Source organism: Bombus flavifrons, chromosome 7 (genome assembly GCF_040668555.2).
Source record: "Bombus flavifrons isolate JBK064 chromosome 7, iyBomFlav1_principal, whole genome shotgun sequence".
Taxonomy (NCBI): domain Eukaryota; kingdom Metazoa; phylum Arthropoda; class Insecta; order Hymenoptera; family Apidae; genus Bombus; species Bombus flavifrons.
The window spans coordinates 334,280-356,654 of NC_138448.1; the positions used below are offsets into that span (position 1 = coordinate 334,280).

The 22,375-nt window shown below is 41.4% G+C and overlaps 2 protein-coding genes across 2 annotated transcripts in view; both read right to left on the reverse strand.

Annotated features, from left to right (window-relative positions):
* The window catches only part of LOC138182030 (polyprenal reductase), a 39,684-nt gene that overhangs the window by 9,188 nt on the left and 8,121 nt on the right, over positions 1–22,375 (reverse strand). The window lies entirely within an intron of this gene.
* Positions 8,815–14,325, reverse strand: LOC138181443 (uncharacterized). Its single transcript, XM_069116229.1, has 2 exons — positions 13,461–14,325; positions 8,815–12,752 (listed from the first exon to the last, which is right to left on the reverse strand). The coding sequence occupies exons 1-2, from the start codon at positions 14,323–14,325 to the stop codon at positions 8,815–8,817; spliced, it is 4,803 nt and encodes a 1,600-aa protein (XP_068972330.1).

Genomic DNA, 22,375 nt, shown 5'->3' on the forward strand with positions numbered 1-22,375 from the left:
ATCATATAATAATTAAACTAATTGTAAGTTGCCTAAGAAAGAGGAATTAATAGTTTATTATATTTTTTTAGAGAAGGAAAGAGAATATTCTCTTTCAAACGATAATGGATTTATGTAGCGATGCAATAATTTTAATACATTTTCCATACACCATTTAGATTTAACATTAACTCTTGGCATTCTGCATGTTAATCGTACTGGCATGAATTTTTTTTATCGTCGCGTGGAACTATTATACATATCTTTTCTTTAGTAAGTACGATCGTGTTTGTTGAGACGAATTTAACGACCTTGCGTATGAGGTCATTTACTGTTGTAAAGTGTTATAAATTCGTAAATTCCTAAACAATCAAGTGAGTCAAAGTCGCTAGCTAGTAGCTATTAGCTTCCTGTAAATGCTGTACACAAATATTGAATTTCTTATCTGCCATAATGCTTCTCAAATTGCCAAACATTACTGAATCGTAGAAACTCACTTTAGTTGATATATCTTAGTTGACGTGTTTGAATAGTGAACATGTGTATGATAGTTTCATTTTATTTTGTTTGGTGTTTTGACTTTTTGACTAAATTTCGTTTCTAGGCACCAATCTTTTTTAACTTGTTTTGCATCTTTTGATAGTATTCGATAAACAGAGACTATGACATATCATATGTCACACCACACGTGTGACATCACATCCGAAATGTAACAGTTTTTAATGTATTTTAGAGACAAAATTCAAATCCATACAGATAAAAGTCTAGTACACATTAAGAATTGTCGGCAGATGTGCATTCAAAGTCAATCTATATATGTTGGTCCCGTTGTATGATGAGATTTATGATCCGGTATTTGCTATTGTTGCAAGGAAAGACGAAAGTAGAAAATTTGAAAATACATGCTGTTTGTCGAAATGTCGTTGTCACGTCCCTGCTTCACACGAGCCGTAACGTGAGACAAAAAAGGAATCCGTTATCACTCGCGAATAGTGCGAGCCACAACTTTAGGCAAATAGAATTAGGAACAGAAAGCTTAAGGGAAACAAAGGATATGACGCGTTTTTTTAATATCGCAATAAATTAACGAACAAATACACAACAACATTATTGAACAAAATTAAAAGCTGACCTAAAAATATTGAAATCGAAACAAGGAACAATGAAACATTCGCCAATGCGCACCGCCTTGCGCGCCCTCTCCCCATCACAATACCGAGTACGATAAGCAGACAGCGAGAGTTGAGAGACTACGATCGTCTCACGCAGCATTAGCGGAGACAAGCAATTATCACGCGCTAAAGGATCAAGTATCGGCATCAGCAAATGTTATTTAATAAGGTTTTGGGTTTATAAAATAACGATTCACTTAGATTCGTTTTCTCCAATATATTTAGTCTAACAGTTCAGTCTTATAACACGTCTTACCACACAGGAGTCTTCAAGTCAATAGAACAACGTGGTCGACTTCTAAGACAAAAGAGCGTCGTTAGAAGTCGTACCAACTTAGTTTGTAGCAACCAGCGATCATACCAACTTAACATTTCTCAACAGCAAAGGTAACCAAGTGTCAAGGAAAGTACAACTTATCATCAACAGAAACTAATACTGCAAGAAGAATGCAGCAACAAGGGTTTCTAAAAGGGAAAATCCCAACAATGCATCCACGAAAACCATATCAGCGGGGAGAAGAAACTCTAATACTTTCAGAATGACACCAACAGAAACGAAGACTGCAAAGATAATTACGTGCCAAAACTCCGCGTTATCATGGGAACAAACTATCACGTGACAATTATCCCATGATAGTTTTAGTATAAATAAGCGTAGCCACTTAGAGTTTAGAAGTCAGTTCAGTTCAGTTTAGCTTTTAGTTTAAGTCAGTCAGTCAGTTCAGTCAGCTTGCAGCGGAGTTAAGATTTTGGTTGAGTAAAGATTCAGTCAGTTCAGTCAGTCAGTTTTCAATTGAGATTCAGTCGCTTTTAGTTCAGTAAAAATTTGGTCAAGAGTTAATAGTTTAGTCGAGAAAAGGGTTTAGTAGAGTAGAGAATTGGTCGAGAGTCAATTGTCAACGAATTATACGGCCAGTCTTCGAACAATTATATCATTTAGTGCGATTTTTCCAAAGTGCAATCGACGATACATATAAGCAAGGTGAGAGTCTCAGACATTGTAACATTCTCTTCTTCAATTATTTCGGACTTGTACTATTCGACAGATATACAATTCGAATGAAATTATTCATTGACCATTATCATCAACAATTAAGAATTATTATTGTACATTTAATCAGACCTTCTTTAAGAACATTAAACATTTAAAATGACCGTTCGCTGTGCTAACTTGTGATCTTGTTGCGACTGAAAGAATCTGCATTTCTCCCCCCACTGGTAGCAGAAATATCTACTCATCTTTGGGCAAGACTTGCGAAACCACATAGGTTATCCACAGAAAGCACCGTCGTGAATAATCTACTGTTTTGAAATATTTATTCTTGCTTCTTACGTTTTAAATTCAAGATATTAAGAGTAAACCGTTATTCGCTATTGTAATCAGTGATCCGTCACGACCGAAAGAATCGCGCGGATTACGGTGCCTTCAATAATTGAAGAAGTTTACGGGTTTTCACACTTCTCCTCCCACTGTTAGCAGAAATATCTGTTCATCTTTGAGCAAGATTTGTGAAGCCACACTGGTTTCCACGAAGAGTATTATTGTTACAAATAATCTTTGTTCATGTTAAATGCCAGGGACAAGAAGGAATCATAGAAACAAAGACCATAACGGTAAGAAACGTGTAGAATGTTGGTTTAAACATTAATTAGCCGCCGAAATTAAAAGTGAAGAAGAGAAAGTTTGAAAGGAATCAGGATTAATCATAGAACAAACGGAAATCTATTTTTCTTCGTTAATCTAAAGCTCCATCGCCAGTAGTTAAGATAATATCTATTATCCCCGTTTCATAACTTGCATAAAGAATTAATAATAGAACCTTGTTACTAAACTTATAACTAAATAACTCAAATAAATCACCAGTTAAGAGGATATCGAAAAGATTTATTTATTCCAAGAAAACTTTAATCCTTCCCCTGTTAGTACTCCCGCACATAGCGCATTAGCCAAAACGTAGAGTTTATTTACCAGTCGTATTGATAGGCTAATTAACGCTACTCATACGGTTATAATAATGAATTAGAACATCAAGGATAGAACAGTTTGGAAATTCAGAATAGCCCCGCGCTTTCGAACGGTGCGATAAGGTTTTGAATCCATTCGGTTGTCGCGGAAGTAATTAAAGCATAACCTTCTAGGATATTTGGAATAGTGCCGCGCTTTAGAAGGCTGCGACAAGTTTCTGAATTTATCCCTCACTCAGTAATGCGAAGGTGTTAAGAGCATGACCTATTGGGATTATCAAAACAGATTTTTTTTTTATTATTTGATTTGTACCTTACAATTTGCCCAGCTGGACATTCGGTAAATTTTTCTAGCTTAATTGCTAAATAACATGTGGATGGCTACCCCCAGCGGGATACTATCTTTGAGTTTGACTATTTTATTTCTTTAGTGAGATCAGTGGGGTGTTTAGTGGGGATCGGTGGGGTTAAGTACTAACCATAGAAACATCAACACCTTTGGTAGCCGAAGTTATGCACAAGTAACTATCCAGACACCACCCTTAAACAACCAAAACCAAAACAACAACAATAACGACGCTACAGAAATCAAGAAACTGTTCAAGTAATCCATCGAAAGCACTAAAATGCTAACAAAAAAGATAAGTGAGTTCAGACAACAAATACAACAAATTACAGTCATGCTACAACTACTTACAAACACGTTAAGTAAAAAATAGAAATGGACACGCTGAAAATAGCTTGGAACTTCAATGGTCTACAACAACGGACCCTCGAAACTAAAACATTTCTGTATAACAATAATATTGATATATTACTTGTTTCAGAAACACATTTCACACCAAAAAGCTACATGAAAATACCCTATTACACCATCTATGATACCAAACACCCCTCAGGAAAAGCACACGGAGGAGCCGCAGTGATAATAAGAAACGATATCAAACATCACTTACATCAGTCAATCAAATTAGTCAGGAACACGTTCAAGCAACCACCATTACAATACAAACTAATGGCAAATACTTCCAGATGTCAGCAGTATATGCACCATCGCGACACAAAATGACATTACAAAAATGGGAACAGTATTTTCAACCTTTAGGTGGCAAATACATCGCAGCGGGAGACTTGAATGCAAAGCACACGCTATGGGGCTCAAGCATTAATACACCTCGAGGTAGAATATTAGAAAAATATATTAGAACTAGTAATCTCAACATATTATCCACAGGAAGACCAACAAATTGGCCGACAGATCCAAACAAAACTCCTGACTTGATTGATTTTGCAGTTATAAAGGGACTAGAAGCAAATAAATTAAAAATTACACCGAGTCTTAGAGCTTAGCTCCGATGATACACCGATAATAATAGAATAAACAAGCAAACCAATACTTTATAGCAAACCAGAGTCGCTTTGCAATAAAACCACCAAATGCCAAACATTTAAAGAACTAATCGAGAGCAAAATCAACTGCAATATTCCACTAAAAACACCTGAACACATCGAACAAGCGGTAACAACATTGACCGAAATTATACAAGAAGCAGCATGGGCAACTACTATTTATGAACCAAATAGCAGGCAAACAAAAGTAATTCCAGCAGACATCCTTGAAAAAATCTGAGAAAAAAGGAAAGTGAAAGCAAAATGGCAAAAACATTGAACACATGAAAACGAAAAATATCTGAACAAACTTGTAAAGGAAATAGAAAGTGAAATAAAAGATCATAATGGTAATGAATTCTTAAAATTCATAGAGACACTGTCTGCGCACAAGAATGCCAACTATTCTATATGGAAAGCCACGAACAAAATAAAGAAACCAATAAAACTAAACTCAGCAATCAGAAAACCAGACAACACATGGGCCAGAAGCAACGAAAAGCAAGCTGAAGAATTTTCCAACCACCTTTGTGACACATTTACCCCATATAATATTAACAACAGCAAATCCAATTGTCATTTAGACGAAGATGCGCAAAATACTAGTACCCTAACTAACAAACACTACACCATATCTAATATAACAGCACAAGAAATTAGAATCATAATCGAGAAAACAAAAAACAATAAAGCACCAGGAATCGACCTAATCAATGGTAAAGTCTTGAAAAACCTTCCCCCGAAAGCAATACGTTTAATTACAATAATATTCAATGCAATTTTACGAATCCAATACTTTCCTAATTTATGGAAGCTAGTACAGATCATAATGTTACCTAAGCCAGCCAAAGACCCACACCAAACTGCATCACATATTTCTACTCCTATTGATTTTACTACACTTGTCTGTGATTTTAATAATTTTATTAGTTGAATTGAATACAATTTCTATACTCACCACTATACATCACAGAGTGTGTAAGAAACACTGATTTTTTACATGAACGGTATTTCACAACACGAAGTCCCATAAGATACAAGATCTACGCTGTATATTCGTCTGTGGTTCCACGTTAGTATGTAACATTACATGTACATATATACAAAATTTGTTCAATTTTTCGGTTGCGTGGAGAAGTTTATACCCTTCTATCGGAAATATGCACACACAAATATGAGAATAACAAAATCACGCAATAATTAAACTAATGTAAGAGAGAGAGAAATTAATTGTGGTGAAATTGCAGGAAAGTTACCTCATCTCCGATTTTGATGATTTAGTAGCTTTATTATTTGTCAGATCATGCCTTGATGCTTTCCTGGGATTTAGACGACGGATTAATTCCATAACTTCCAGAGATGAGAAAGGCTAAATAGGAGGAGACATCTGGAAGGGTGATTGCAAGTATTCAGTTATTTCCGCTGCAATAGTGGAGGAATACGGTTTGAAAACACCAGTTAAGTGACTTGCAAACAAGTTGGCTTTTTGTATACGCGCCCATTCTCCTTGCTGACAGCGAATTGGAGGGATTATTTTCGGAGGACGAGTGAGTTTCCTGGATGCCTTCCATAGTGAGTAGTTGGAGTCAGCTGTAGGAGACAGATTAGCAAGATATTTTTGAAAAGTCATTTTTAGAATTTTTAAGGATTTTAGTTAGTTTTCTTGTTGCATTATTTAGCTTACGCTTGTCGTCAGGTGTTCTATGACATTGCCATACTTTTCTATGTCTGCGTTTTTCTACGATTTTTTTTATTATGTGATGGGGGTATTCATGTTTATTGACAAAACTCTTAGTAGGTGTGGAAGAGCGGATAGTGTTCATTATGCTGGTGTTTAAATATTCCGTGGTTGTTTCTATATCTTTATTTGTTTTTAGGGAAATTGAGACCGATGTTGAATGATTAAAGACTTCTCTAAAGAGCTGCCAGTTGGTGAGTTGGTTATGAATAAAGCCATTAGGTGGATTTTCGATAATTGTTGAGCTAATTGTTGCAATAACGGGGGAATGATTTGAAAAGAATTCTGCCGAGGAGTTGATTTGGACATGTCTTGGCGAGATATTTTTAGTTATAAAGAAGTCAAGTAAATCAGGTATTTTGTTAGTGTCAGTGAACCAGTATGTGGGTTCATATGTGGTGAGGCAGTTGAGTCTGTTGATGTTTATGCTATTCAAGAGATTTTTGCTTCTTACTGTGATAAGTCTGCTGCCCCCATTGGGTATGTTTGGCGTTATAGGCTCTTCCAGCTATGAATTTATTAGCCAGGTCTTCGAGGAAGTTATCGAAGTCTTCTTTGGAAATACAATGTCTAGGAGGACAGTATACTGCTGATGTGGTGATTAGACCGTGCCAATCTTCTATTGTTACGTTTGTAGCTTGGAGGTAGTCCTTCTGGAATGGTGGAAGTTCATAGTGTTTTATGCTGGTTTTGATGATAATTCCAGTGCCGCCGTGGGGCTTTCCACTGAGATGTTGAGTATGGTAAAAGTTATAACTGTTTATTTTTAGATAATTTTTATCGGTGAAGTGAGTTTCAGATATAAGCATTACGTCAATTTCTTGTTGTTTTAGGAAGAGTTCTAGTTCATATTTATGCTGAGCTAGACCGTTGGCATTCCAAAGAGCTATGTGTATTGGTTTCATTTTACGTCGGAGCGTGTTAATTTGTCCACGATGATTGTAAGCAATGATAGCAAGTTATTAATTTGCTCTGTTTGTTTACGATTAATTTTTCAAGCATATTGAAGTTATCCGTGTTTTGCGAACTGGGAACACTATTCTGTGAAAGATCACTATAGATTTTCGGCCTGCTTTGATTTCCTTGAACTACCTGTGTATAGGAGATTGGAGGAGTAGTGAATTTTTGTGGAATAAGTGGTTAGGCCCTTAACTCTGGGTTTAGGGTACTTATTTTTATACAAGGTCTTGTAGGCTGTGCAACCTCTATAGTTCGCAGGATGCTTTCCTTGATAGAGGATGCACTTCGCAGGAGTTTCTGAAGATTTAGTGCACTGATCTGTAGAGTGAAGACCTGCACATTTAACACAGCGGTAATTATGGTTACAATATTTCTGTGTGTGGCTGTACCTTTGGCACCTTTTACATTGAACTATCTCTTTTTTTACAAAAGGTGGTTCAATTTTTACTACAGAATTCATTAAACGGTTGATGTCATAGACTTCTTTATTATTTGGCTTTTACTTTAAATCAATGAAGAATAAGGATAGCGGGGTTTTTGTGATACTATTGCTAATGTTAGTTACTTTATGGCCATGATTTAAGAGTTCAAACTTCAATTCATCTAAGTTAGCTGGTGAATGTTGCGAAGTTCCACACGAAAAGGTCTTTCTTGTTTCAGTTGATATGTGTGGAAATTTGCGTTCAGGGTTTTTAGTAACTGTAAATTCGGCCAATCGCGGGGAGACGTAATCGCGAGGAGAGACGTCAACGGGAGTCGTAAATTCCCGTTACGATTATATTAATCGACACCACGAGTTGATCGATCCCCTGATTTCCGTTAAGATAATAGGGGTGATTAAGTTTATATAACACTGTGATTCACAGAATTATAAAATATATATTTCCAACACTTAAACTTCACTGTTGAGTAGATACAAATCGTCAATAACAACTTATCACACGAATATGAGATAGACACGAATAATAATGCAAGGTCCGTACAATCGAATTTCGTATGTTAGTGGACGGGAGAGTTAGATGCTACACGTCGACGTTGGTTTTTTTACTACTAATTGTCGCCCTTAGGCTAGCGCGGAAGAAAGCTCGGGGTGGGTGTGCCCTTTGCATGAAGAACGCGGATTCGTTATTCACGCTGTTCATTAGGAAAAGTGAGGGCAACGATCCGCGATGTCGATTGGCTGTGACCCATTCTGAAACCTGAAGGAGAGAGTCGGAGTCCTCCTACCGACGTGGTTCATACATGACCTTGCACATGGGAAAACTCAGCCTGTTCTGTTAGACAGATGTTTGTTTTTTCCTGATGGACGCGTACCCGCTTTCTCCGTATTTTTGATTGCGCCTAATAAACCCAAGGACCTCTCTAAAAAACCAGATGTGCGTCGCAAATATTTCTAGCCTTAAGAAAGCCTTCAGGACGACGGATGGAATGCAGATACATGTATACAGAATGCGAGAGAAAGTTATGGTCGGTCCTCAGGTTTATTGAGGGTCGAAGTGACGTTACGCAGGCCGTCGGCTGGCCGGTCGCGAGAGATGCAGCACAGATGTTTTAGGCGACGTAACATCCTCCCCCCGTTGAGAGGGCACCGATCAAATTCCGCCTGTGGAGTCAGGTGCGTCGTTTGTCCATTTCCTTCGCTCCGGGTTGATGCTCGGATTCACCTGTTTCTGGTTGAATGGGTAAGGGAACCAATCTTTTGACACCACGGTCCAGGATACTCGTTGCCGTCTGCACGGTAGCGGTCCGTATGATTCCGTCGGCTCCTGGATGGACTTTGATTACGCGGCCCAAAGGCCACTGCATGGATGGGACGTTATCCTCCCTGAGGATTACGACGGTGCCTTCACGGATGTCGTGTTTTCCCTTGTCCCATTTGTTGCGGCGGGTCAGCTCGTTGAGGTACTCTCGATTCCACCTGCTCCAGAAGTACTGCTTGATCTGGTGGATGCGCTGCCAACTAGATAGCCGGCCTGATGGAACTGTCCTGAAATCACGCTCCCGTAAACTCGTTAATGTATCGCCGATTAGAAAGTGACCGGGAGTGAGGACAGGGGGATCTTTCGGATCGGACGAGATGGGAGTCAGAGGTCGTGAGTTGAGAATTGCTTCAATCTCAATCACAAGGGTGTTAAGGTGTTCAAAGGTCAAGAGCTCCGTGCCGACGACGCGGATGAGGTGACGTTTGAACGATTTTACGGCGGCTTCCCATAAACCGCCAAAATGTGGTGAGTTTGGGGGGTTGAAACGCCATTGTATCTGTCGGTCGGCGAGAAAATTCTGCACCTTTTCCTTGTGGTCGTCGGACTGTAATAGGATTCGGAGTTCTTGTAATTCCCGATTAGCTCCGACGAAATTGGTGCCATTGTCGGTGAGGATGGTTGCGCAATATCCTCTTCGGGAGATGAATCGGCGTAGAGCGGCTAGGAATGCGTCGGTAGTTAGATCGCTGACTAACTCGATGTGGACGGCTTTGGTTGCTAGACATACGAATATGGCAACGTATACCTTGACTTTACTGCGGTTGCGATTCCTTCTCTCTTTGATATAGAGCGGACCGCAGTAATCGATACCGACATTCGTAAACGGGCGCGATTCGGTAATACGTGCCTCTGGTAAGTCTCCCATCAAGTACTCTACTGGTGGAGGATTAGCTCTGCAGCAACGGACGCACCTTTTGATAGTACGCCACACTTGGCTACGGCCGTCGATCGGCCAATAGCGTAGTCTCACGGCGTATAGCGTAGCTTGTGTCCCTGTGTGGTGGTTGTTTCGATGTTCTTCGTTTATAATGATCTCGGTGATCGTCGCTTTCGGCAAAATAATTGGATGCTTTTGCCTGAATGGGATAGCAGAGTTGGTCAGTCGTCCTCCGACGCGTAATATTCCCTCTTCGTCGAGGAATGGATTTAGTGGCTGTAGTTTTCCTCCTACATCCTTGCTTCGATCTTTCTGCAGTGTCCGAATCTCCGCCGCGAAGTGTCGGGATTGGATTATCTTGATTAATTTATTATGGGCGGTGGTTAATTCGTCCGTTGTTAGATGGGGGGATCGATTCTGCTTATATCTCCATCGAAGACACCAAGAGACGACTCTTATTAGTCTTGTCCAGGATGAGTATCTATGGAGGAGTGTGTTGTCGGTGGTACTAGTTGTTAAGCATATCGTCTTCTTTTGTTCTGGGAGTTCTCCCAGCGACGTGGGTATCCAGATCGGCCAGTTTTCCTCTTGTTGTTTGAGCCATTCGGGTCCGTTTTTCCAGATGGTCGGGCGCAGAAATTCCTTGGGAGTCTGCCCGCGGGAGATGAGATCTGCTGGATTGTCGTTGGTGGGCACATGACGCCAATCGTCGATGTTTGTTTTCGTCTGGATCTCGGCTACGCGGTTCGCTACGAAGGTTTTCAACATGTGTGGCGAGGACTTGATCCACTGAAGCACTATAGTAGAATCCGTCCAATACACAGTGCGAGAAACCTTTATATTGAGGGACTTCTTTATCAAGGACATAAGTGAGGCGAGGAGTAATGCTCCGCTTAACTCGAGTCGCGGGATTGTCAACGATTTTAGTGGCGCGACCTTAGATCGAGCAGTGAGTATCTGAGTTTGTGTGTGTCCCTCCGAATTGGTGCTGCGTAGATAGACACATGCTCCGTATGCCCTTTCACTGGCGTCGCAGAAACCATGCAGCTCTATATGATTAGCTGCCTTGATTATGGTTTTACGAGGGAACCGAATATCATTAAGCAAGGGTAGTTGGATATGATATCGATCCCATTCAGTATGCAACTCTGTTGGTAGGGATTCGTCCCAATCAATTTTTAATGCCCAGACGCGTTGAAGCAATATTTTTGCTTTGACAATCACTGGCGCGAGCAAACCAAGTGGATCATAGATTCGGGCTATCACCGAACTCATTGATCGTTTAGTGACTCGAGTGATGGTCGCTGTGGGTTCAACTGAGTAAAGGATTGCGTCTTCCTGAGAATCCCAATAAATGCCTAAGGTTTTCAACGTCTGTGACTCGCCCAATTGTAGCCTTCTATTGGTATCTCTTTCTGTTAGTCCTCGCAATATGTCCTTGTCATTGGATGCCCATTCCCGGATGTGTAAGCCGGCCGATCTGAGAAGGTCTGTGAGTTCGTGTCTTACCGATAGTAATTCTTCTTTTGTGTCGGCTCCAGTGAGGGCATCGTCGACATAAAAATCGCGCTGCACAACCGCTGCTGCTCGCGGGAATCGATGTCCTTCGTCTTCTGCTAATTGTTTGAGGCATCGGAGGGCCAAGTATGGGGCAGCTGATAGTCCGAACGTCACGGTGTTAAGTTGATATGTATCGACCTCCCCGTTGGAATTACGCCATAGAATGAGTTGATATTTACGATCTTCTGGACGTACGAGGATTTGTCGATACATCTTCTCAATGTCACCCGTTAGAACATATTGATGCGACCGGAATCTCAATAGAATTTCAATTAGATCTTCCTGTAATTTTGGTCCTGTATGTAGCATGTCGTTGAGGGATACTCCGGTAGTGCTGATTGCTGATCCGTCGAAAACAACTCGGAGTTTCGTAGTATCACTCGATTCCTTTATCACGCCGTGATGAGGCAAATAATAACCGTTGGTTGTGGGAAGGTCAGGGGTGATCTTCGTCATATGACCCAAGTCTAGATACTCTTGGATCACCGCACTATATGCGGCTTCGAATTGCTTATCGCGTTGGAATCGGCGATGGAGCGAGGCGAGTCTACTCATGGCAACGGACCTTGACGTCCCCAGCGTGGGAAGCTTCTCGTTGAATGGCAGGGCGACGACGTATCGCCCTTCCTTGTTGCGTTGGACATGGTTGCGGAAATGCTCCTCACATTGTAATTCCGCCTCTGAGAAATGCGTGGTAGGTGGTCCCTCGTCGATTTCCCAAAAACGTGCGAGATCCGCTTGTAGGTCGGTGGTGGTGACGTGAAAGGAATGGATCCCCGCGCGAGCTGGCGGGCTCCCCCCGATAACCCAACCGAATCGAGTCTTTTGCAAACACAGCTCCGTATCGGTGGATTGGGATAGTTTGATCTGTCCGACACAAAAGGATGCTAAGGTTGGTCCCGAACTCAATAATATGTCGATCGGGCCTGGTCGATGAAATGCCGGGTCGGCTAATTTTATATTTTTGGGTAGCTGGATAACGGACCTATCGATTGGTTGATCTGGAACGACTGTCGATATTATTGGGATTACTAAGAACGTTACTACGCGTTTATATTTGCCATCCATAGAAACAATGGTGGCCGTGATCTGGCTCTTGGCAATTGTCGTCAAATCATCGAGGGTGCCGATTGGGACTGAACATCTCCTTCGTTTCATACCGAGGGATTTTGCGAATTTCTCACTCATGAAATTCATACTAGATCCGGTATCTAGCAATGCTCTGGCTCGGATTGGTGAGGCCCTTTTGTCTAGCACGTCGATCTGTGCTGTGACCAGTAGATCGTGATGTAGTATGCCGTTTGGAGATGTATTTTCCAATTCGGTCCACCCTTTTGTAGTTTCTTGAGCTAGTCAATTTAGCTCAGGTTGGGACTTGGATAAGGTGTGTATGGCGGTGCCCTTGGTCCGTGGGGAACTTGACTCAGTAACTTTCGAGTCTTTAGGAGCCGAGTAGGTATGCTTCCGTGATGATTCGGTTGTCCGTCTCGACTTATGATACGAACGTGACGTCGATGATTCCGGTGGGGATTGTCTCTTAGATCGTTTATGCGATGAACGACTGCCCGGCGACCGACCGCTCGATGAACGACTGCGCGACGACCGACCGCTCGACGACCGACCGCTCGACGACCGACCGCTCGATGACCGACCGCTCGATGACCGACCGCTAGACGACCGATTGCTAGATGACCGATTGCTAGATGATTGATTACTCGACGAACGTGGAATTATCTGCGTTTGCTCTCGGTGTAGGTAGATGTTGTGTCGTTGCCCGCAGATATGACACGAACCCGCTGTGCACTGTGTCAGCGAATGTCCGCTGCCTAGGCAGTTTATACATAATGCTGCCCCTTTTACGATTTGAAAGCGTTCTACCGCCGATTTGGCTTTGAAGACCTTACAATGTCTGAGTACGTGGGGTCCGCTGCAGGTCGGGCACACTAATGTCTTGCTGGTTGTGGCAAAGGTTCGGCCGCGCGATACGTTTTGTCGATGACGATGTTTTTTGTGGGTTGATCCTTTCGTTTCCTTTGATTTAGAAAGGAGTTGATTACCGTTTGCCCGTGTTTTCAGAAATTCTATCAGATGTTGATAGGAAGGCACGTCTTGGTTTGGCAACGTGCGCTGCCATTTGCGCATGCTGGACGAAGGTAATTTCGATGCAAGCAACTCGATAATCACTATATCTGATGTTACAGGCTGCCCTAATTTTTCAAGCGCTTTCAAATTTACGCTGACGGTTTCCAGCAAATCTTCAATGGCTTCTGGAGTTTCCCTTTTTATTTCGGGATAACTGCGCAGTAATTCCCAATGACGCATGCAGATTCGGAGGGCACAATTAAAATTTTCCTTCAGTGTGTTGAGCGCGATGGGATAGTTGGCTTCTGTGATTTCTAAGGATTGTATGCTCCGTGCGGCTCGTCCAGTTATAGCGGAGCGTAGATGTTGAAACCTTTGGACGTTAGTTAAGTTCTCATTGCGATCCACTGTGGATAGGAACGTGTCGTAGAAATAGGTCCAGTTCTCGAGGGCACCGTCGAATTGAGGTAAACGGACCTCTGGCAAAGTGATTGGTGTCGTCTCCGGTTTCACGCATGGATCGCGGGTCTTTGTTAGCGAAGGGGTTACTGATGGTAGTCGGTCGAAAAGGTCCATGATCTGTACGTCAATCTTATGACGCTCTCGCATTAAAGAGTCTGCACGAGCTATTTCCCCCTCATCTAACACTTCTAATTCCTCTTGCACCGCGCAGATTCTTCGCCAATTTTCGTCGAACGAATTACGGCAAGCTGTTAGATAGTTTCTGTCTACCCGTTCAGACTCTTCATATTCCTCGAGTTGACGCTTCGTGGTTGCAAATCGGCTGACTAAGGCGCTTCGTCTACGCCGTAACGTGCTGATCGGTTCAGCTTGAGCCATATTTGAATTTAATAATTGGAATGGGCTTACCTTAATCAAATGGACGTTGATCGAGGAATCGGTAGCTACTCGTTACAGTGCGGTGTGGGCTCGCGTATGTGCTGAGCGATGAAGGAGTTCCTTTCCGAGTGCAGCTCCTTTGGTTAGTTGCTTAAGTCGTTGGAATGTGGATTTCACGCGACACTGTATAGTCACTGGTCAATGCACTTTTTAATGGCGCAAAATCCGGCTCGAAGGACCATGTAAATTCGGCCAATCGCGGGGAGACGTAATCGCGAGGAGAGACGTCAACGGGAGTCGTAAATTCCCGTTACGATTATATTAATCGACACCACGAGTTGATCGATCCCCTGATTTCCGTTAAGATAATAGGGGTGATTAAGTTTATATAACACTGTGATTCACAGAATTATAAAATATATATTTCCAACACTTAAACTACACTGTTGAGTAGATACAAATCGTCAATAACAACTTATCACACGAATATGAGATAGACACGAATAATAATGCAAGGTCCGTACAATCGAATTTCGTATGTTAGTGGACGGGAGAGTTAGATGCTACACGTCGACGTTGGTTTTTTTACTACTAATTGTCGCCCTTAGGCTAGCGCGGAAGAAAGCTCGGGGTGGGTGTGCCCTTTGCATGAAGAACGCGGATTCGTTATTCACGCTGTTCATTAGGAAAAGTGAGGGCAACGATCCGCGATGTCGATTGGCTGTGACCCATTCTGAAACCTGAAGGAGAGAGTCGGAGTCCTCCTACCGACGTGGTTCATACATGACCTTGCACATGGGAAAACTCAGCCTGTTCTGTTAGACAGATGTTTGTTTTTTCCTGATGGACGCGTACCCGCTTTCTCCGTATTTTTGATTGCGCCTAATAAACCCAAGGACCTCTCTAAAAAACCAGATGTGCGTCGCAAATATTTCTAGCCTTAAGAAAGCCTTCAGGACGACGGATGGAATGCAGATACATGTATACAGAATGCGAGAGAAAGTTATGGTCGGTCCTCAGGTTTATTGAGGGTCGAAGTGACGTTACGCAGGCCGTCGGCTGGCCGGTCGCGAGAGATGCAGCACAGATGTTTTAGGCGACGTAACAGTAACTTTATTAGTTTTCTATAGGAATCTGGATTAGCCGGCAAAATTTTAACCTGATTATTTTTTATTTTAAATTTGTAATCCTCTTTGTTAACATCTTTCTCTATTGACTTTATCATTATTTGAATGTCAATGACATCATCAATGAAGATTGGTGGGAGAGGAGGATCTTTTTGCGTATGTTGACTTGTTAATGTTTTAACTACGTCCATAGAATCGTCTGTAGATTCTGATATTGCGAATCTATTAGAAGTGGTAACATGGCTTGTTGACGATTCGTTCCGACTAGTGATTACGTTTTTTTTTAACTATATCTAGCTACATTTTTTACTGTTGTTTGTGTGGTTTGAGAGATGAGACGGATTATCCTTTTGCCACAGAGGAGGTAGAACAGTGTGATTATAGTTTTGCTCATGAGAGCCTGATCGAATTACTTGGGCCATCTTCGATCTAGTTAATTCAAATTGAAATAACTAGTCAAGAGTCTATGATTTGGATTAAAGATTAGAAGTGTCGGATTTTCCACGAGTAAGTTTAGTAAACATTTGGTTTATTTCTGTTTCAATTCACTTTCAACGGAAGGTCGTCACTTATTGTATTGTAAACTTCACTGAGCACTAGACACATGTCTACACGCTTTGGCAGTCGACAACAGAATGGGAGATAGATTAGCAAGATATTTTTGAAAGCAGTCGTTTTTATAATTTTCAAGGATTTTAGTTAATTTTCTCGTTGCATACGCTTGTCGTCAAGTGTTCTATGACTTTCCCATACTCTTCTAAGTCTGCGTTTTTCTACGATTTTTTTTATTAGGTAATGGGGGTATTCCTGTTTATTAGCAAAACTCTTAGTAGGAGTAGAAGAACGGATCGCGTTTATTATGCTGGTGGTTGTCACTTACTTTCTGTTTGTAACCGAGGGTGGGCTTGTGAGTCTCGCATATGTTTCTTGTACACGGGGCCTTTAGGCTCATTCGAACCTTGATTACAAACAGAAGATAACCAGCTGGCAACCAAACTGACGAATACGCTGCAACGGATGCATAAATATACGCAGAAATATACTAGTAATGGTATCTGCACTTTTTTGCGAATTTCTCAGAAATTAAGCGAGGCCGACGATTATATGTACAGGGAAAAGTTGTGCAAAACGTCGAGTTTTACAACATATCCAAAAGTCATTAAAATCGAAGGTGAAGTAGCTTTTCTACTTTCACTGTGGTAAGTAACTTTCACAGAAAGAAGACTAAAAAGAAAACACGCCACTGATCTCACTAAAGAAATAAAATAGTCAAACTCAAAGATGGTATCCCGTTGGGGGTAGCCATCCACATGTTAGCAATTAAGTTAAAAAAATTTACCAAATGTCCAGCTGGACAAATTGTAAAGTACAAATTAAATAATAAAAAAAAAAACTGTGGTAAGAATATAACATGTGATTTGTACACCCTGTATATGTGATATTGTAATTGTAGATCGACATTGATGGTATGAGAACAACATGATGTCAAAAGCTGATAACCCATTAACAAAACGAATAAGCGTTCGGATTTGCATTAACATATCTTTATCTTTATTAAAATCCTGCGTAGGAAATTGTATAGGATAAAAGGAATTTATATTTCCCTAAATTTATTACTAGAATTTATAAAACTAGAGTAATAAATTTTTTACCTTCACAACACTCTTAGTCTGTTTGTTAACAATACAGCAATAAATTACGTACGTCATAACTAGATTACGGATGTTTGTGCAAATGTATATGTTCTTATAGAGTTTAAGTAATGAAATGGAACCTGGATAAAAATTTGTTATATGATTAGAAGAATATAAGAATGTGCTTTTGTATTCTGCGTTTTTTTGTTGTATATATTTATATGTAAGAATATATTCCAAATCACATATTTATATCTCATTAACACGTTCAAATCGGTGTGACTCACCGGTAGCCACAATCTGCAGTTTGCCTTTATCTGACGGCGTGACCCACCGGTGACTCACGCCATTTAGGTTACCAATTTTAATCTATAAAAATGTAATTTAATGAAAACTGGAATAGAATGTAAATATTATTGGGGTGGGCGTGTATAAAAAAATTAATTTTGTTTATCATAACTGTTATTAAATAGGTTTGGGGTTTGATTGAATTGATTTACACAGATTAGTTTTGTATGCTCTGTATTTCACCACCTTGTACATTCATTTACAGCACACCGGATACTCAGATAAAAAAACGTAGCGAACGGGGAAAAACAGAAGAGAATCGCAAGTAATCGTACCAACCCTGCATGTAGAAACTAGTGATCATACCAACTTGACATTTATCTCAACAATAACTGTGTAAAGAGGTAATTGTTGAGAAAAGTTAGGTTGGTATGATCGCTAGTTACTACAAGCTAAGTTGGTACGACTTCTAACGACGCTCGTTTGCCTTAGAAATCGACCACGTGTTAATTGACTAAGTGTATCCTGTGTGTTAAGACGTGTTGTACGAGGCGGAGAAATATATAGAGAAAAATCGTAAATCGATTAATTATCAACCCCAAACCTACATCAATTAACAGTAATAACAATATGTAATCAATGCCAAATAACTAGCAGCTAACTAATTCGAAATTAATAATTTCGATTAATTAATTAAATTATTAATAAATTAATTAATAAAATTAAATTATTTACTAAAAGACATAAGAACAACATATTTAGTATTTACAATATATATGTCGGAGATGAAAGGAAAGCCGAAGCCGTTCCTTGGAAATTTTGGGAACATCTTCTAGTAGTCTAGCCTGGATTTTATCATAGCTGTAATTGTTAGAGATTTGTGATATCAAGATTGGGTTCGAGGCGACAATTGGTCGCCGAACGTAGCCACGGTCACGGGATGGATGTTTTATCTAACGGAGGTCTGGAGTGGTTGTATGTGTTCTCCGAGAAATGTGGTTGTGGCGGCATGCGACCTCGAGAGCGGGCCTAGCCACGTGTGATGTTGCCTCGGAGGTGCCGATGCAATGGGACATACATTGTATTAGTAATCAAAACTCCAGGCAGAAACTGCCTAGCAACGGCGTTTGGAACTTTCTCGATGCTTCCAACGAGTGTGCCTAGCAACGGCGTTTGGAACCTTCTCGATGCTTCCAAACGGGCATAGAAAACAAAATGCAATCGTACGGGGAGAAAAATCTCCACGAGACTGGCATTCGTCTTGTGACTGCTTTAGAGAGTGACACGTCGCGTTTCTGTGCTTAAGATCAGTCTGCGCCTAGTAAGGAGTCATCCCGTTGATCGTGGATTCGTTTGAACTCAAATTATTGTTTATAACGATTATTAACTTATTGTTTGTAAACCATATTATTCATTGAACTTACTATCCGTTAAACGTATTATTCATTAGCTTTATTATCTGTTAGACTTACTAACCGTTCAACTTATTATCCACTAACTTTATTATTTGTTTAATTTATTATTCGTTCAATATATTTTTCGCTAACTTCATTATTTGTTAAGTATATTATTCTCTAGACTTATTATTTGTTAATCTTTGTAATAGACTTGTGTATACGTGAAAATATAATCTTAGTTGTGTTAAACAATGGATAACTCACGTGAAGAATTGTCACGCGCCCAAAATTCCAATCTCACCCCGACATCAGAAGTGGGATCAGTGCCGACTATGACAATACAAGAACATATGGCCATCATGCGCGAGTTAATTCAGACGCTGGCGCCGAAGTCAAGTGCGGAACCTAAAAACATCGTGCTACCACGTTTTAACCCCGCGATCGCGGGCGCCGATCCAGCCGCATGGTGCTCGACTGTGGACCTGCTTATGAAGGGTAATCCTCTGCAAGACAGTGCACTAGTTTCTGTTTTAAATAGTGCTCTAGAGGGTCGTGCAGCGCATTGGCTCACGCAGATAGTGACCGGCGAAGGGCTTACCTGGCCAACGTTTAGGGAACTTTTCATTACACGTTTTGGTAGCAAAGATACGGCAACCTCGACGCTAATGAAGACACTCAGGGAACCACCACAAGAGGACGAAAACATGGCTGCGTACGCCATCCGTCTCCGTTCCCTCCTGGAGACGAAGTGGCAAAATGCCACTATGGCTGAAGTAATCAACGCTGTCGTTCTTTGTCACCTGAGCTCACGGGATCAGCGCATCGAAGAGATAGCAGCTATGAAGGATATCAAGACCAAGGACCAATTTTTAGACGAAATGAGAGCTACTGCTTTCGCGAAGAGGCCCGTATTTTCGACGAGCGACACCTCCACGGGCCCTGAAGCCAAAAGACACAAGCCGTCGGCCCACCACGTGAAGTGCCTCTACTGTGGTAAACACGGACACAGAATAGCGGAGTGCCGCAGTAGGATGCAGAAAGAGCAGCGAGGAAATACACAACGCCCGGAAGGAAGACGACCGGCAACATCGCCCCAGGTGGTTTGCTTCAAGTGTAAGGCGGAGGGCCATATCGCACCTGATTGTCCGCTACTGCAGCACAAGAAAACCGGCTCCAAGAACGAACGACGAGTCGACTCCTGCATGGTGGAGTCTCCAGCTGGTAGTTTAAGTCATCTGGGTGAGTCGTACCCATTTTGTTTCGATTCCGGAGCTGAATGCTCGTTAATTAAAGAATCTATATCTTCGAAATTTTCTGGCAAACGAACGACTGATGTAGTAGTAATGCGAGGTATAGGAAATACTTGTGTTAACAGTACATCTCAGATCTTGTCCACTGTATGTATTAACGGTTTTACATTGGAGATAACTTTTCATGTCCTTGCTGATAGCTACTTAAAATACGATATCATGATTGGTCGTGAAATCTTGAGCCAAGGTTTTGACGTCAATATTACACGAAATAGCGTCGATATTTGCAAGACAAAAATGGTTAACGCCTGTAGCAAAGTCGCGGAAGATGCGGTCAACATTAACGAGGTCGACACTGATGTAGTTGGTAACGACAAAGATCGATTGATTTCTGTTCTCGAAAAATTCAAAGAGTCATTTATTACGGGTTTCCCGTGGACTCGTGTAAGTACGGGCCAGTTAGAAATTCGATTAATTGACCCTAATGTCACCGTACAAAGAAGTCCTTACAGACTTAGCGAGGAAGAGCGGAAAATAGCGCGCGAGCGAATAAGTGAACTGATTAGGGCAAAAATTGTAAAACCTAGTAATTCGCCGTTCGCGAGCCCCATGTTACTCTTGAAGAAGAAGGACGGATCAGACAGATTGTGCGTAGATTTCCGGGCGCTAAATAAAAACACGGTCGCGGATCGGTATCCTTTACCCCTTATTGCTAATCAAATCGCGAGATTGCAGAGTGCGAGATGATACTTCATTCGCTTGGACATGGCCAGCGGATTCCATCAGATTCCCATTCACCCTAACTCGACTGAATATACAGCGTTCGTCACCCCCGACGGTAAATACGAATACGTAACGATGCCGTTTTGTTTGAAAAATGCACCAGCCGTTTTCCAGAGAGTCATTTTCAAAGCCTTAGGCGACCTCGCTTATTCATACGTCGTTGTTTACTTGGATGACGTCTTAATTATTGCTGACTCGGTAGATCAAGCCCTAGAAAGATTGAACATCGTATTAGATACCCTTGTAAAAGCCGGATTCTCTTTCAACTTTTCAAAATGTTCTTTTCTAACGATCTCGGTACTCTATTTGGGTTATGTAATTTGTAACGGAGAAGTTCGCCACAACCCGGGTAAAATACACGCCTTAAGCTCTTTACCCGCACCGACGACCGTTACACAGCTTCGGCAGCTCATCGGTCTAGCTTCTTATTTTCGAAAATTCGTTCCAAAATTCTCACAAGTAATGAAACCTTTGTATGCACCCACTTCCGGTAACAAGAACATAAATTTGACGGATAAACATGAAAAGATAAGGCAAAAAGTAATTTCTATTCTGACCGATGAACCGGTGCTAATGATATTTGACCCCAATTACCCGATAGAGCGTACTATGAGCACCTTAAAAAATATGTTTTCGACGGTAGAAACGACCGGGCGATCGTGGCAAGACGCGATTGGCGAGATACAGTTAGCCTTGAATTGCACCACCAATCGTGTAACTAAATCAAGTCCTCTGGAATTATTAATTGGCAAGGCAGCAAGGCCCTACGGCTTATCGTTGCCTGATAATGTCGAGGAAAAGGAAGTGGACATCTCCAGTGTAAGGCAACAGGCGATACAGAACATGGAGACTTGCGCTAGCTATGATAAAGACAAGTTCGACAAAACGAAAGCCAAGATAGTTAGGTTTAACCTCGGTGACTTTGTGTTACGAAAGAACGAGGAAAGGGACCAAATGAAGTCGGATCCGAAATTCAGGGGTCCATTTGTGATAGCAGAGATTTTAGAAGGAGACCGATATACTCTAAAGACCTTAGACGGTAAACGGACATACAAGGACAGACATGACAAACTAAGAAAAATGCCAAATAGTTGCGTTCCTGCTGAGTTGGACGTCTGCGGCGATGACAACGACGGTGATAATAACGATGCGAGTACACTGACCTCAGAGGATCATTAACACCGCGTTGTGGTCTGTAATACACCCAGTGTGGTGTCCTGCGCCTTCTGTAATACGCTCAATGGTGTCCTGCGCCTTCTGTAATACACCCAGTGTGGTGTCCTGCGCCTTCTGTAATACACCCAGTGTGGTGTCCTGCGCCTTCTGTAATACACCCAGTGTGGTGTCCTGCGCCTTTCGTAATGCACCCAGTGTGGTAATACGATCCAACAAACTGAGATCTGTGTGCGAAATCGAAAATGATCTGTCGTGTCATTGCGGTCTGACTGGTGACTCACAGAATGCAACTAGCACTTCGAATACAAACTATAACACTACTAATTTGAGTTCTCTTTCATTTCCTTGCTTGTCAAACCTCCGAACAAAATTTTGCTGTCGAACTGGACCCTTGA

Coding starts and splice junctions, on each gene's coding strand:
- LOC138181443 (XM_069116229.1), bottom strand. CDS start 14,325: ATGGCTCAAGCTGAACCGATCAGCACGTTACGGCGTAGACGAAGCGCC. Junction 12,753..13,460: donor TCTGAAAACACGGGCAAACG/GTAATCAACTCC, acceptor TAAATTGACTAG/CTCAAGAAACTACAAAAGGG.